Below are 11,457 nucleotides of genomic sequence, written 5' to 3'. Positions count from 1 at the left end.
TAGCTTACACAAAGGCAATTTATTAACAGAAAACATTAATTTGAGGAATCCTGTTCACAGACGGCGACCACGGCGACCCCCCTTCCTGCGGGTGCTATCGGAGGGGATGGGGGTGACATCCTCTGTAGGAAGAAAAAACATCATTGCCTAGAGTTGGATGGGAAAGAGTCCAAGCCTCCCTAAACCAGTGGAAAACAGACCAACAGTGAATCCCACTGCTCCCCACGTGAATCCTCAGTATGTAACACATAGATATGGACTGCCCCATCTGCTGCTTCCTCAAAATTTCTGAGTTGGTCTGAACTCACTTTTCTGAAGGGAAAACCAGGGTTCAGAAAAGACACTCAACTTACAAGATCAAAGAGGTGAGATATCTAATTTCTGACATCTAGCCCATGGACTCTCTAGCGGAAAGATTATTCTAAACAGGGGCAACTGAACACTACCTACCGCCTTTTCAAAAGGTAAAAAGCTAAACCATTAACTAAACCAGGGGGTTACTGTATGATGCTATTACATGCAGAGAAACAGGGAAGAACTAATACCTTCCTAGGAGTAAGGGGCCAGGAGATCATGGGCTTGAGGGGGCAGACACTAGGCAGATGTAGGGGACTCGCCATGATTCTCAGCCACGGGAGTTGCTGCTCCCTGCATTCATTTTTCATTGTTACAATAACTAGCACACTCTAATAGTAGGAAAAAACCAAGTATGCGGACAGTCTTACAATTCAGGGGACAGACCACACAAAATGCCAACTCCCTTAAGAAACACTGAAAAGGACAGACAATTCATCTCCCATCAGTTCCACAAGCCAGTCTCAGGCCCTGCACACCAGGCAGTGGGGGGCAAAGGTTCAGAAATCAAACTGCGCGGTCAACATTCACATCAACGTGACAGGGGTGCTCTGGAAGAAATTCTGTCGTATGATGCCTCTTGCAACCCCCATTACCTCTGGCACCCTAACTGCCAATAGGCCCCGGACCAGGCTCTGTATCCTACTGGGTTCAACACAAGTTTTCTAGGGTCAATGACTCAAAGCAAATCCAAATGGTAGCTAGAGGGAGGCACTTACCAATCCGCCCGATCTTCATTCCTGAGCGGGCAAGGGCTCTGAGGGCTGACTGGGCCCCAGGTCCAGGGGTCTTGGTTCTAGGGAAATGAGGACCTACATTAAGAAAAGCTTTGTCCAACTCATTATGGGTTCTTTCTAGATTCCACAACCCTCTATAGTTCAGGAATCTGCACCTTTTCAGAAAGGACCAAAAAATAAGTATTTAAGGCTTAGTGGGCTACGTATGGTTTTTGTTGCATACTTTCTGGCCCATGCATCAGAGTTCAAGCTCTGTTCTTGCCTGCAGCGGACTGTCCTTCTTGCCAAGGCTGTAATTTTTTGGGGGCAATCTGTCCATTTCTAGCCGCTCCCCGACCCAAAACCAAAACACTAATATCTCCCCAGAGGACCACTTTGGTCTGCTGCTCACAAAGCATAGGTTTTTTTTTTTTTTTTAAGATTTTATTTATTTATTTATTTGACAGACAGAGATCACAACTAGGCAGAGAGGCAAGCAGAGAGAGGGAAGATGGAAGCAGGCTCCCCACTGAGCAGAGAGCCCCGATGCAGGGCTCGATCCCAGGAAAGGGAGATCACGACCTGAGCTGAAGGCAGAAGCTTTAACCCACTGAGCCACCCAGACGCCCCAGCACAGGTTGTTTTTTTTTTTTTTTTAATATAAGCTATATGCTTATAGCATGCATATATATATGTATCATAAACCTCATGACTGAGGTTAAGAGTTCTGTGCTCTATCAACTAAGCCAGCCAGATGCCCTGAAGCAGGAGTTATCTTAAAAAACAAACAAACAGAAACCCCCCCCACCCCAATCTCTGGAGCATCTGGGTGGCTCGGTCAATTACACATCCAACTCAATTTCAGCTCAGGTCATGATCTCAGGGTTGTGCTGAGCAATGGAATCTGCTTAAGATTCTCTCCCTCTATACTGCTTCACCCCCGCCCACCTCTGCACTCACATTCTCTCATCAAGACAAAACCCCAATTTCATCTAGTCATTACTATTAAAAAGTTCTTATGCCCCCACCCCACTTTGGCTAAAGTCTAAATCCTTACTGCTTCCTCTAAGACCTGGCAGAAACTTGCTCCTGCCTATCTCTCTGATCATACCACATGCAACTCTTTCCCACAGATGTGCCAAATTCATTCCTGCTCAAGACCTTTTCCCTGCAATTCTAACTGGCTGGAATATTCTCCCCTCTGCCCTTCCTTCACTGGACCAACTCCTGGCACATTTAGGTCTTAGATGAAATTAAACTTTATAACTCCCATCCCTCAACACTGTACTTGCTTCCCAGCACTTGTCACAAATGGAAAGCACAGGAACCCCTACTCGGGCTGTTTAAAGACAGACTGTCTTGGGGCACATGGGTGGCTCAGTGGGTTAAAGCCTCTGCCTTCGGCTCAGGTCATGATCTCAGGGTCCTGGGATAGAGCCCCGCATCGGGCTCTCTGCTCAGCGGGGAGCCTGCTTCCTCCTCTCTCTCTGCCTACTTGTGGTCTCTGTCAAATAAATAAATAAAATCTTTAAAAATAATAATAATAAAAAATAAAATCAGACTGTCCTACCAGTCTAGGCACCTCTACACAGGAAGAGAAGAGGGTATAGCTATCCTTTTCCATCCTTCTTTCCTAGCACCTAGAACACAATACTTATATGCAGCTGAGTGCTTAATAAACAGTAAGCTTGGGGGGGGGTGGCAAGTAGAAGCAGTGGTGCAGCAGTCAACTACTGAATCTGAACACACTCATGAATCTTGCGCAAAGTCACAAGAGAAAAACCAAGCCTCAAATCTAAGTGCTCTGGCTCCCAAGCCCAGGGATTTCACCACCCAGCCCCTGCCTCATGTACCTATTTCCTCCTGTGGCCCGTAGTTTGATGTGGAGGGCAGTGATGCCCAGCTCCTTGCACCTCTGGGCTACATCCTGGGCAGCCAACATAGCAGCGTAGGGAGAGGACTCATCTCGATCAGCCTTCACCTTCATTCCACCAGTCACACGGCAGATGGTTTCCCTGGGAACAAAAGCTCAGTGACTTCTCTTATCCACCAAGGACTGTGAATGCTTATCACATTCTTACTGAGTAAATGGTACCAGTCAGGTATGGCAGAGGATGAAGGACCACCTGATGGCGCACGAAGACCCAAAGTAACTGAACACTGTATTAACAATATAAATTTACTTTTGCATTTAATCCTCCCAACTGTTCCAGGAGGCAGGCACAATTAACCTCACCACAAATATTATGAGAAAACCAAAGCTTCGAATTTGAGTGATTTCACGTGTCACAAAAAAACTGGCTAACAGCAGCCAGAACCCGTACACAGAGAGGACTTCCTGTCCACCCCCGCTCCTACAAAATACCAAGACTGAAGATTCAAGGATTATACTTTAAGGTCATTAAGGGCACAAAATGTGTCTCTTTCTAACCAAAGTGCTTGGGAAATCCCAGTATTTGTGGCTGAACAACCAAATACATTTTCTTATCTGAACATTCTTTTTAATTCTTTCAAGACTCTTTAAACTGCCACCCAGTTCCATGGCCATTTCTTCCTCCAGACCTTACCAGTTTGGCCTATGCCTCTTCACCCAAGTACTCACTTGCCAGAAAGGTCGGTGACATGGACAAAAGTGTCATTGAAGGATGCAAAGATGTGGCAGACACCAAATACATTTTCTCCTTCTGCTACTTGAGGTCCAAGGCTGATGACCTGTTCTTCCTTCTTTTCCTTCCCCTTGCGAGGTGCCATTTCTAAAAGAAGGAAAAGAATCCAAGATTAGCAACGGACAAGGTTTCCACAGCCCCTTCTTCCCAGCTATTGAAGGAAATCTCCCAAGTTTTGCTCTTCTATGTCCTGTTTTCCTCTATCTAGTCTGTGAGATCTCATCTCTGCCTAAACTCTTTTCTCCCTGCATTTAGGGGCTTTCGATTGATGGAAAAAAAGCAAAGTACCTTGAGATAACCTTTTTCCTGAATCCACTGAAAGCACACCTCTTCGCACTTATAGGAAAGGAGCCTAGAGTTCTAAGCAGATCGTAAGTATCCCTCAAATTTTTACCAAGTGGACTCAAAAACTTGAAACACACACTGGCTTAGGTCTCTGGAGACCTCCAAGTTCAACTGACCACTCTGCAAACCTGGGCAAAGCCATTATCCCTCGGCTTTATTGATGCCAATACATATCCTGAGGAATTTCTAATGATCTGTTTAGGATGACACAACAAGTCAGCTGCAGAGCAGAGTGGAAAACCAAGTTAAGAGATTCCCTGTCTTATGGACATTGGGGAGGGTATGTGTTACGGTGAAGATGATACACAGACCTGTACCCCTGGGGCAAATACTACATTACATTATTTAGAGATTCCCTGTCTACATCTCACAATACTTCCAATGCCACAGGAAGTGTTTCTGGTCTCCTGGCCCCCAAGTACCATTTACAGGTTAGGCTCAAAGACTTTAAGACCACATCCAAAAGGGTTAGTAGGCAGTTAAGGCCAACAACCTACTTATGAACTGGTGACACCTGAAGACTCTATGGAAGGCACCTGCTGCCTGAGCCTTGGGGCACCTGGGTGGCTCAGTTGGCTAAGCCTTCAGTTCAGGTCATGATCGAGGCCCATGCTGGACTCCCTGCTCAAGCGGGGAGTCTGCTTCTCCCTCTCCCTTTCCCCCTGCGCATAGTCTCTCTCTCTCTCAAATAATTAAATTCTTAAAAAACAAAAAAACAACTCAAGGGTCCCTTCCCACATATCCCTCTAGCTTCATCTCTCACTACATATCCCATGCTCTACCAGATCCTTCCAAAAGCCAGTTTATTTTTTTTTTTAAGATTTTATTTATTTATTTGACAGACAGAGATCACAAGTAGGCAGAGAGAGAGAGAGAGGGAAGCAGGCTCCCTGCCGAGCAGAGAGCCCGATGTGGGACTCGATCCCAGGACCCCGAGATCACGACCCGAGCTGAAGGCAGTGGCTTAACCCACTGAGCCACCCAGGCACCCCAAAAGCCAGTTTAAATGCCATCTCCCACCCTCTGACGACTGCTCTCCTGCTATCCTTCCACAACTCATTAAAACCAAATTCTTAAAATTTTTACTAGAATCAAGCATTAAAGGCAATAAAACATCTCCTCTTGGAAGGCTAAGAGAAAAGCCCCATCCCAAAAACTCAGTGTTAGTGAAAGCAGGTAACTCTTATCTGACACAGCACATAATGGAAGTGCCATTACAGTCACAGACTCCAGGGGAGGGAGACGCTAACAGAAAGAAAGCAGGTGAGGATAATAACGCGAAGACTAAGAGGACCTACTTTCTGACCAAAGCCCCAGGCCTTCCGGCCCTCCTGAGACTCAAGAATCCGAACAGCTTCCTAACACCTTCAGAAGACACTAAAGATAACGATGACTTAGGCTATACCCTTCCAGATGAAGAGAAAACACAGCGTTGCCTAGGTTTGTAAAGAGTGGCAAAACCAAACCTAAAAACCAGTGTCCCAACCTCCGGCCCAGCACTCTCTGGCCTGCGTTGAGATGCCTCTATTCCACGAATAACCACAATTCCACACCCGGAAAAGTCCACGTCTCCCGGTCCCTGGATCTCCCCAGTGCCTTCCTTATTTATGTACAGTCCAGGGAGCGATCACAGTAAGCGCACAAGTGTAGGCCTTGGGTGTGTGAAGTTAACTGCTCCTGAACTCAGATCAGGTCCCACAGAGTAAGAACTGTGAGGAAGGTGCCAAGGCAGCTCACAGAAGAGAAGTTTAAGTTCTGCCTGATGAAGCCCAGCAAGACTCCGGCAGACCTGAACTAAGAAGCATGATCACGGATGCCTGCGGTGACCGGTCCCTTAACAAATGCCCACGTGCCGTTTCCCCACCCCGTGTCGTGTCGCCCTGAGGTGATGACAATGGTCCCTGGAGAACAGATTATAAACGCACAGCAAAGGTGCTCAGCAAAGACTGATGCACACTCCCCCGCCCCGACTCGGGGTTCGCGCGGCGCGCCCTAAGCGCCCAATATTTGCAACGTGCCAGGTTTAGCAATCACCCAGACTTAGGCAGCACCCAACATAGGGCCGTTTCTCCTGATTCTCTCCGTGAATCCTCACTACAACCCTGTGGGATCGGAGCGACAGTTAATCCCATTTCCCAAACCAGGAAACCAACTGGGGATTAGGGGCCGGGCCCGCGACGTTCCAAGAGCCTGGCGGAGTAGAGGAGAGGCCACATCACGCTCGGCCCCGCTCCTTCTCAACCAAGCCGTGCGGGCCCTTACATGTAGCGGTGGCAGCAGCGCGGAGCCAGAGCCTTCAGGGGCTGTGGCCGCACTCGGCCCCATTTCACAGGCTTCCCCCTCCGCCACCTTCCGAAACAAGGCACGCCCCTGACTCTGGGGTCGACCGGCCGCGCCCCCCGCCCACAACTGACTCGGCTTCCACCGAAACACCCCAGTCCCGCGTCCCCGACCCCGACGGGTGACCCCCGCCGCAGGATGCCGCTCGATTGTTCTCGCCCAGGCATCCTACCTGCGCGTCTTCTCCAGACTCCGCTACCGGAAAGAGAGAGCGGGAGCAGGCGGGGCGACGGGACACGTTCACGTCCCCGGAAGTGTACGCCCGAGGTCACGGAGCGAGGCCGGCTCCCGGAAGATGCCGGCTTTAGTGTTTCCAAGGAGTTGAAGAATCACCCTCGGCAAAGGCGATTTACTTAAGAGAGCACCAAAGGAGACAAGGGCAGGGTGTCGCTGCGAGCGGGTCTGCCTCTGAGACTACACGAAACAGCTACATCTACTCAGTGAGGCGGGCCAGTGTGCAAAGATGGCGGCGGCCGCAGCTAGATGGACTTCCTGTAGCCTGACCCCGGGCCTGGTCAGCCCGGAGGTGGCTGCGCTCCTCGCGGCGCGGAGGGCAATGACAATAACAACAGCGATCATCACAGATTTTGGTCTACTATGTGCTGGGTAAAATACGAATAAATTATTCAATATTATTACATTATTACATAATAAATTATTCAAATTATTACATACCAGCTTGGGCTGAGCAGTTGCTTAATTTAATCCTCACAAAATTATCAAATAGATAACTAGTTTGATTTCCCTTTATACAGATAGGGGATGTTAACTGAAATCACATGTTTGTGGCTGATTTGGAATTTTTACTTCAAAATCTATCCGTTTAAGAGCCACTTCCATATATCCCTCTAATACTGAAGGACCTTGAAGTGTTGGGATAGTGTATAGATGGAGATATGGGGACCAGCTGAGAAGTAGGTCGTGTGTGTGTGTGTGTGTGTGTACATAGATTTGTATATAAAGCCCATGTAGTGGACCGTATATATTGCATATATGTATGAAAGTTTTTTTAACAAGATGAGCGATTATATAGATTAACAGATCCCTTTCTTCTCTAGTATTGGTGCCACTTGAATAGATTTAGCTCAATTTAGGGAACTTTTTTGAAAAGTAATGCTCCTTTTTCCTTTTACAAAAGTAATTAATTACAGAAAACCCACAAAATAGAAACATTCAGAAAGGAGAAAAAAGAAAAAAGAAATGTCTTACCCCCCACAATTAACATCTTGGTATATGTCCTTTCCAAACATAATCTGTGCAAATACATGCAGAAGAGGCACTTCTTTTTTTTTTTTTTTAAGAAAAGAGAATAACTTTATAGTATCTTTCCTTGATGCTTTTTTAAAAAAGATTTTATTTATTTATTTGACAGAGAGAGAGATCACAAGTAGGCAGAGAGGCAGGCAGAGAGAGAGAGGAGGAAGCTGGCTTCCTGTTGAGCAGAGAGCCCAATGTGGGGCTCCATGCGGGGCTCGGTCCCAGGACCCTGAGATCATGACCTGAGCCAAAGGCAGAGGCTTAACGCACTGAGCCACCCAGGCACCCTTTCCTTGATGCTTTAAAAAAAATCTGTGCTCAATATAAACAATCTACACAACAAAGGAAAACTTGTAGAAAAAAGTAAAAATCATCTCTACATTCTTTCCTCTAATGATACCATCATTATCAAATTATCGTTATTGAGGTGGAACATCATTCCAGAAAAAACTTCTGTTATCTACGCCTATATTTTTATTGTATAATACACAGCCTTAGGTAAATAAAATTGTATTCTGTATGTCATTTGGTAATTTTCTTTTATTCAACATTGTGGACATCTTCCCATAACAACTAGTAGGGGTCTTAAACATTTCTTTACAAATATTTTATTTTATTTATTTATTTTAAAGATTTTATTTATTTATTTGACAGGGAGAGAAAGCACAAGCAGGGGGAGCAGCAGACGGGGAGAGAGAAGCAGGCTTTCTGTTGAGCTCTCTGTGGGGCTCGATCCCAGGACCCTAAGATCATGACCTGAGCCGAAGGCAGACACGTAACCGACTGAGTCACCCAGGTGCCTTCTTCACAGATATTTTTAATTTCATTTGTTATTTTGAATATTAAATGCATTCACAAAAATAAAAACTACAGATATGAAAAAAGTATGTACAAAGAAAGTCCTCTCAATTCTGACCCCAGCAACCCAATCCTCTTCCTTGGAAGCAACCAGGAATAGCTGTATTGTATCATTTTTAACTACTGTAGGATATTCCTTTGTATAGATGACCCCTTATTTATTTAGCCAGTTCTCTGCTGTTGGGAACAGAATTTATAAATGTACACAAAATTGTCAAGAACACATTTGTGTTATTTTTTTCCCTCAGGGTAGAATGCCAGAAGTCAAAAAGAATATATATTTGGAATTTTAATACATTTTGCTAAACTGCCCCTCAGGAAGTTCTTATCAATTTCCACTTTTGCTCAACTGAGAGACTAAATATGTCTCCTTGTATTTCTTCCATGGTTAGTAAGGTGAGATATCTCTTTATGGTTTGTTTTGAGCATTTGCATAATTTCTGTCAGTTGTCTATAGTCCTCAAAAGGAAGGGCTTTTTAGTTGTCTAGTAGTGAGTTCCTCAATAGAAGAGGTAACCCTCAGGTTGCTAGAAGGGAGGAGAGTGGGGGGATGGGGTAACTGGGGGATGGGCATTAAGGAAGACATGTGATGTGATGAGCACTGGGTATTCTATAAGACTGATGAATCACTGATCTCTACCTCTGAAATCAATAAACATTATAGGTTAATTAGTTGAATTTAAATTAAAAAAGAAATTTTCTTTCTTTTTATGAATTTCAAAATTATTTGCATAGAATATTTGACAGTATTGCATTTAATTATTTTAACATTTATGTAGTTATGTATCTCAGCAAATGTTTGCATACTTTACCTCAAAAAAAAAGAAAAGAAGAAGAGGTATGATAGTAGAGACTGAAGCATTGTGGAGTGAGTTCTTGCTTTGGGTAAGAACTTTTTTTTTTTTTTTAAAGATTTTATTTATTTATTTGACACAGAGAGATCACAAGTAGGCAGAGAGGCAGGCAGAGAGAGAGAGGAGGAAGCAGGCTCCCTGCTGAGCAGAGAGCCCGATGCGGGACTCAATCACAGGCCCCCGAGATCATGACCTGAGCTGAAGGCAGTGGCTTAACCCACTGAGCCACCCAGGCACCCCTGGGTAAGAACTTTTTTAAACACACAGACCTCAGTGAGGGAAGATTTCATGAAGGGAGCATGGCTTGGTCTTACAACTGAAGGTAATCTATACAGTCATCTCAGAAGATATTTTTTTTACAGGCACTGGCTGGCTCAGTCAGTAGAGCATGGAACTCTTAATCTCAGGGTCACGAGTTCCAAGCCCCATGCTGGGCATAAAGCTTACTTAAAAAAATAAAATAAGGCAAATATTATATTTTATTTTTATTTATTTATTTTTTAAAAAAGATTTTATTTATTTGTCAGAGAGAGAGGGAGAGAGAGCGAGCACAGGCAGACAGAGAGGCAGGCAGAGGCAGAGGGATAAGCAGGCTCCCTGCCGAGCAAGGAGCCGGATGCGGGGATGCGGGACTCGATCCCAGGACGCCGGGATCATGACCTGAGCCGAAGGCAGCTGCTTAACCAACTGAGCCACCCAGGCGTCCCAAGGTAAATATTTTAAAAAGAACATTTTTTATAGGGAAGTCTTACTTTCTTTTTAAAAAATTTTAAAAATTTAAATTTTAAAAATTTAAATAATTTTAAAAATTTATTTTATTTTATTTTATTTATTTATTTTTAAAGATTTTATTTATTTATTTGACAGAGATCACAAGTAGGCAGAGAGGTGGTCAGAGAGCGAGGAGGAAGCAGGCTCCCCATTGAGCAGAGAGCCGAATGTGGGGCTTGATCCCAGGACCCTGAGATCATGACCTGAGCTGAAGGCGGAGACTTTAACCCACTGAGCCACCCAGGTGCCCCAGGAAGTCTTATTTTCATATCAGAAATCAGAAGTCACTGCTTTCAAACTCTAATTCGATTATTTAGTCAACATATTTATTATTCCTACCAAGACTTATTAGTTTTGAATCCCTGGGCAAAAATTGTAATCTCTCTGCACTCTAGTTTTCTCACCTATAAAATAAGGTAATAACTATTTTTAAACATGCATATTGAAACATGTGTCTCTGCTGGGCACTTGCTTTGTGCCGAACTCTGAGATATGATAATATGAGCTAAGACTTAAAAACAAAGCAGGAGTTAGCTAAATGAAGGTGGGAAGAATGATCTGGACAGGGAGAACAGTTTATGCAAAGGGCCTGAGGTGGGAAGGCACTTGGAGTGTTCAAGGGATTAAAAACATGGCCAGTATGTTTGCAGTATTGTGCGAGGGAAGAGGCATGGGAGATCATGGGAGGAATGGCGGGAGCCACTTCCTGCTGGGTCTTACCTCTCTGTTGCCTTGCCTGCTTTCCCCATCATACCCCACACCATGCACCATCAACACTGTAAACACAGGGAGTATGTTTTCCATGACCTCTCATACTTTATTCATTCGTTTATTATTGAGCCTTTAGTATATGTCTCGCACTGTTCTAGATACTTGGGGTACATTTGTGATCAAAATAGATAATGATCCTTACCTTCTTGGGGTTTATATTCTGGCAGAAGGGCAGACGTAATATTATTTAATAAATTTCAATTATGTTAGAAGGTAATTGATCAGTTACTATGGAAAGAAGAAAAAGTTGAGTGGGATAAAGGATATTGTAGGTCTGGGGGCTTCCCGGAGAAGGGGTGGGGCATGTGACAAGATTAAACTGAGAGCACAAGGTAGTCTTGTTGAGAGATTTGAGCAGAAGTGGGAGGCAGAAAAAGGAGCAAGTATTGCCAATATCTAAGGAAAGATTATAACAAGCAGAGGGAAGAGCATGTGCAAAGGCCCACAGGTGGGAGTACCACTGGCATATTCCAGGAACAGTAAGGAGGCCAGTGTGGCTGGAGTAGAGTGAGGGGGAGAAGATGG

The 11,457-nt window shown here is 44.8% G+C and overlaps 1 protein-coding gene across 1 annotated transcript; it reads right to left on the bottom strand.

Annotated features, from left to right (window-relative positions):
• On the bottom strand, positions 1-6,685 carry RPS14 (ribosomal protein S14). The gene is made up of 5 exons (XM_044231381.1): positions 6,594-6,685; positions 3,673-3,823; positions 2,924-3,085; positions 1,074-1,150; positions 1-122 (listed from the first exon to the last, which is right to left on the bottom strand). Exons 2-5 carry the CDS (start codon positions 3,819-3,821, stop codon positions 55-57), a joined length of 456 nt encoding a protein of 151 aa, XP_044087316.1. The 5' UTR covers positions 3,822-3,823; positions 6,594-6,685; the 3' UTR covers positions 1-54.
• Positions 6,686-11,457: the final 4,772 nt, after the last annotated feature.

The sequence above is a fragment of the Neovison vison genome, chromosome 1 (assembly GCF_020171115.1).
Source record: "Neovison vison isolate M4711 chromosome 1, ASM_NN_V1, whole genome shotgun sequence".
Taxonomy (NCBI): domain Eukaryota; kingdom Metazoa; phylum Chordata; class Mammalia; order Carnivora; family Mustelidae; genus Neogale; species Neogale vison.
Note: the sequence above shows the minus strand (reverse complement) of the source record. Positions and strands in the feature narration are given on the sequence as shown.

Bases quoted from the DNA above. Each gene is read 5' to 3' on its own strand.
- RPS14 (XM_044231381.1), bottom strand. From the start codon at position 3,821: ATGGCACCTCGCAAGGGGAAGGAAAAGAAGGAAGAACAGGTCATCAGC. The intron at 3,086-3,672 runs GTGAGTACTTGG...TTTTGTTCCCAG, and splicing joins GTCACCGACCTTTCTGGCAA to GGAAACCATCTGCCGTGTGA. The intron at 123-1,073 runs GTAAGTGCCTCC...TTCTTCCTACAG, and splicing joins AATGAAGATCGGGCGGATTG to AGGATGTCACCCCCATCCCC.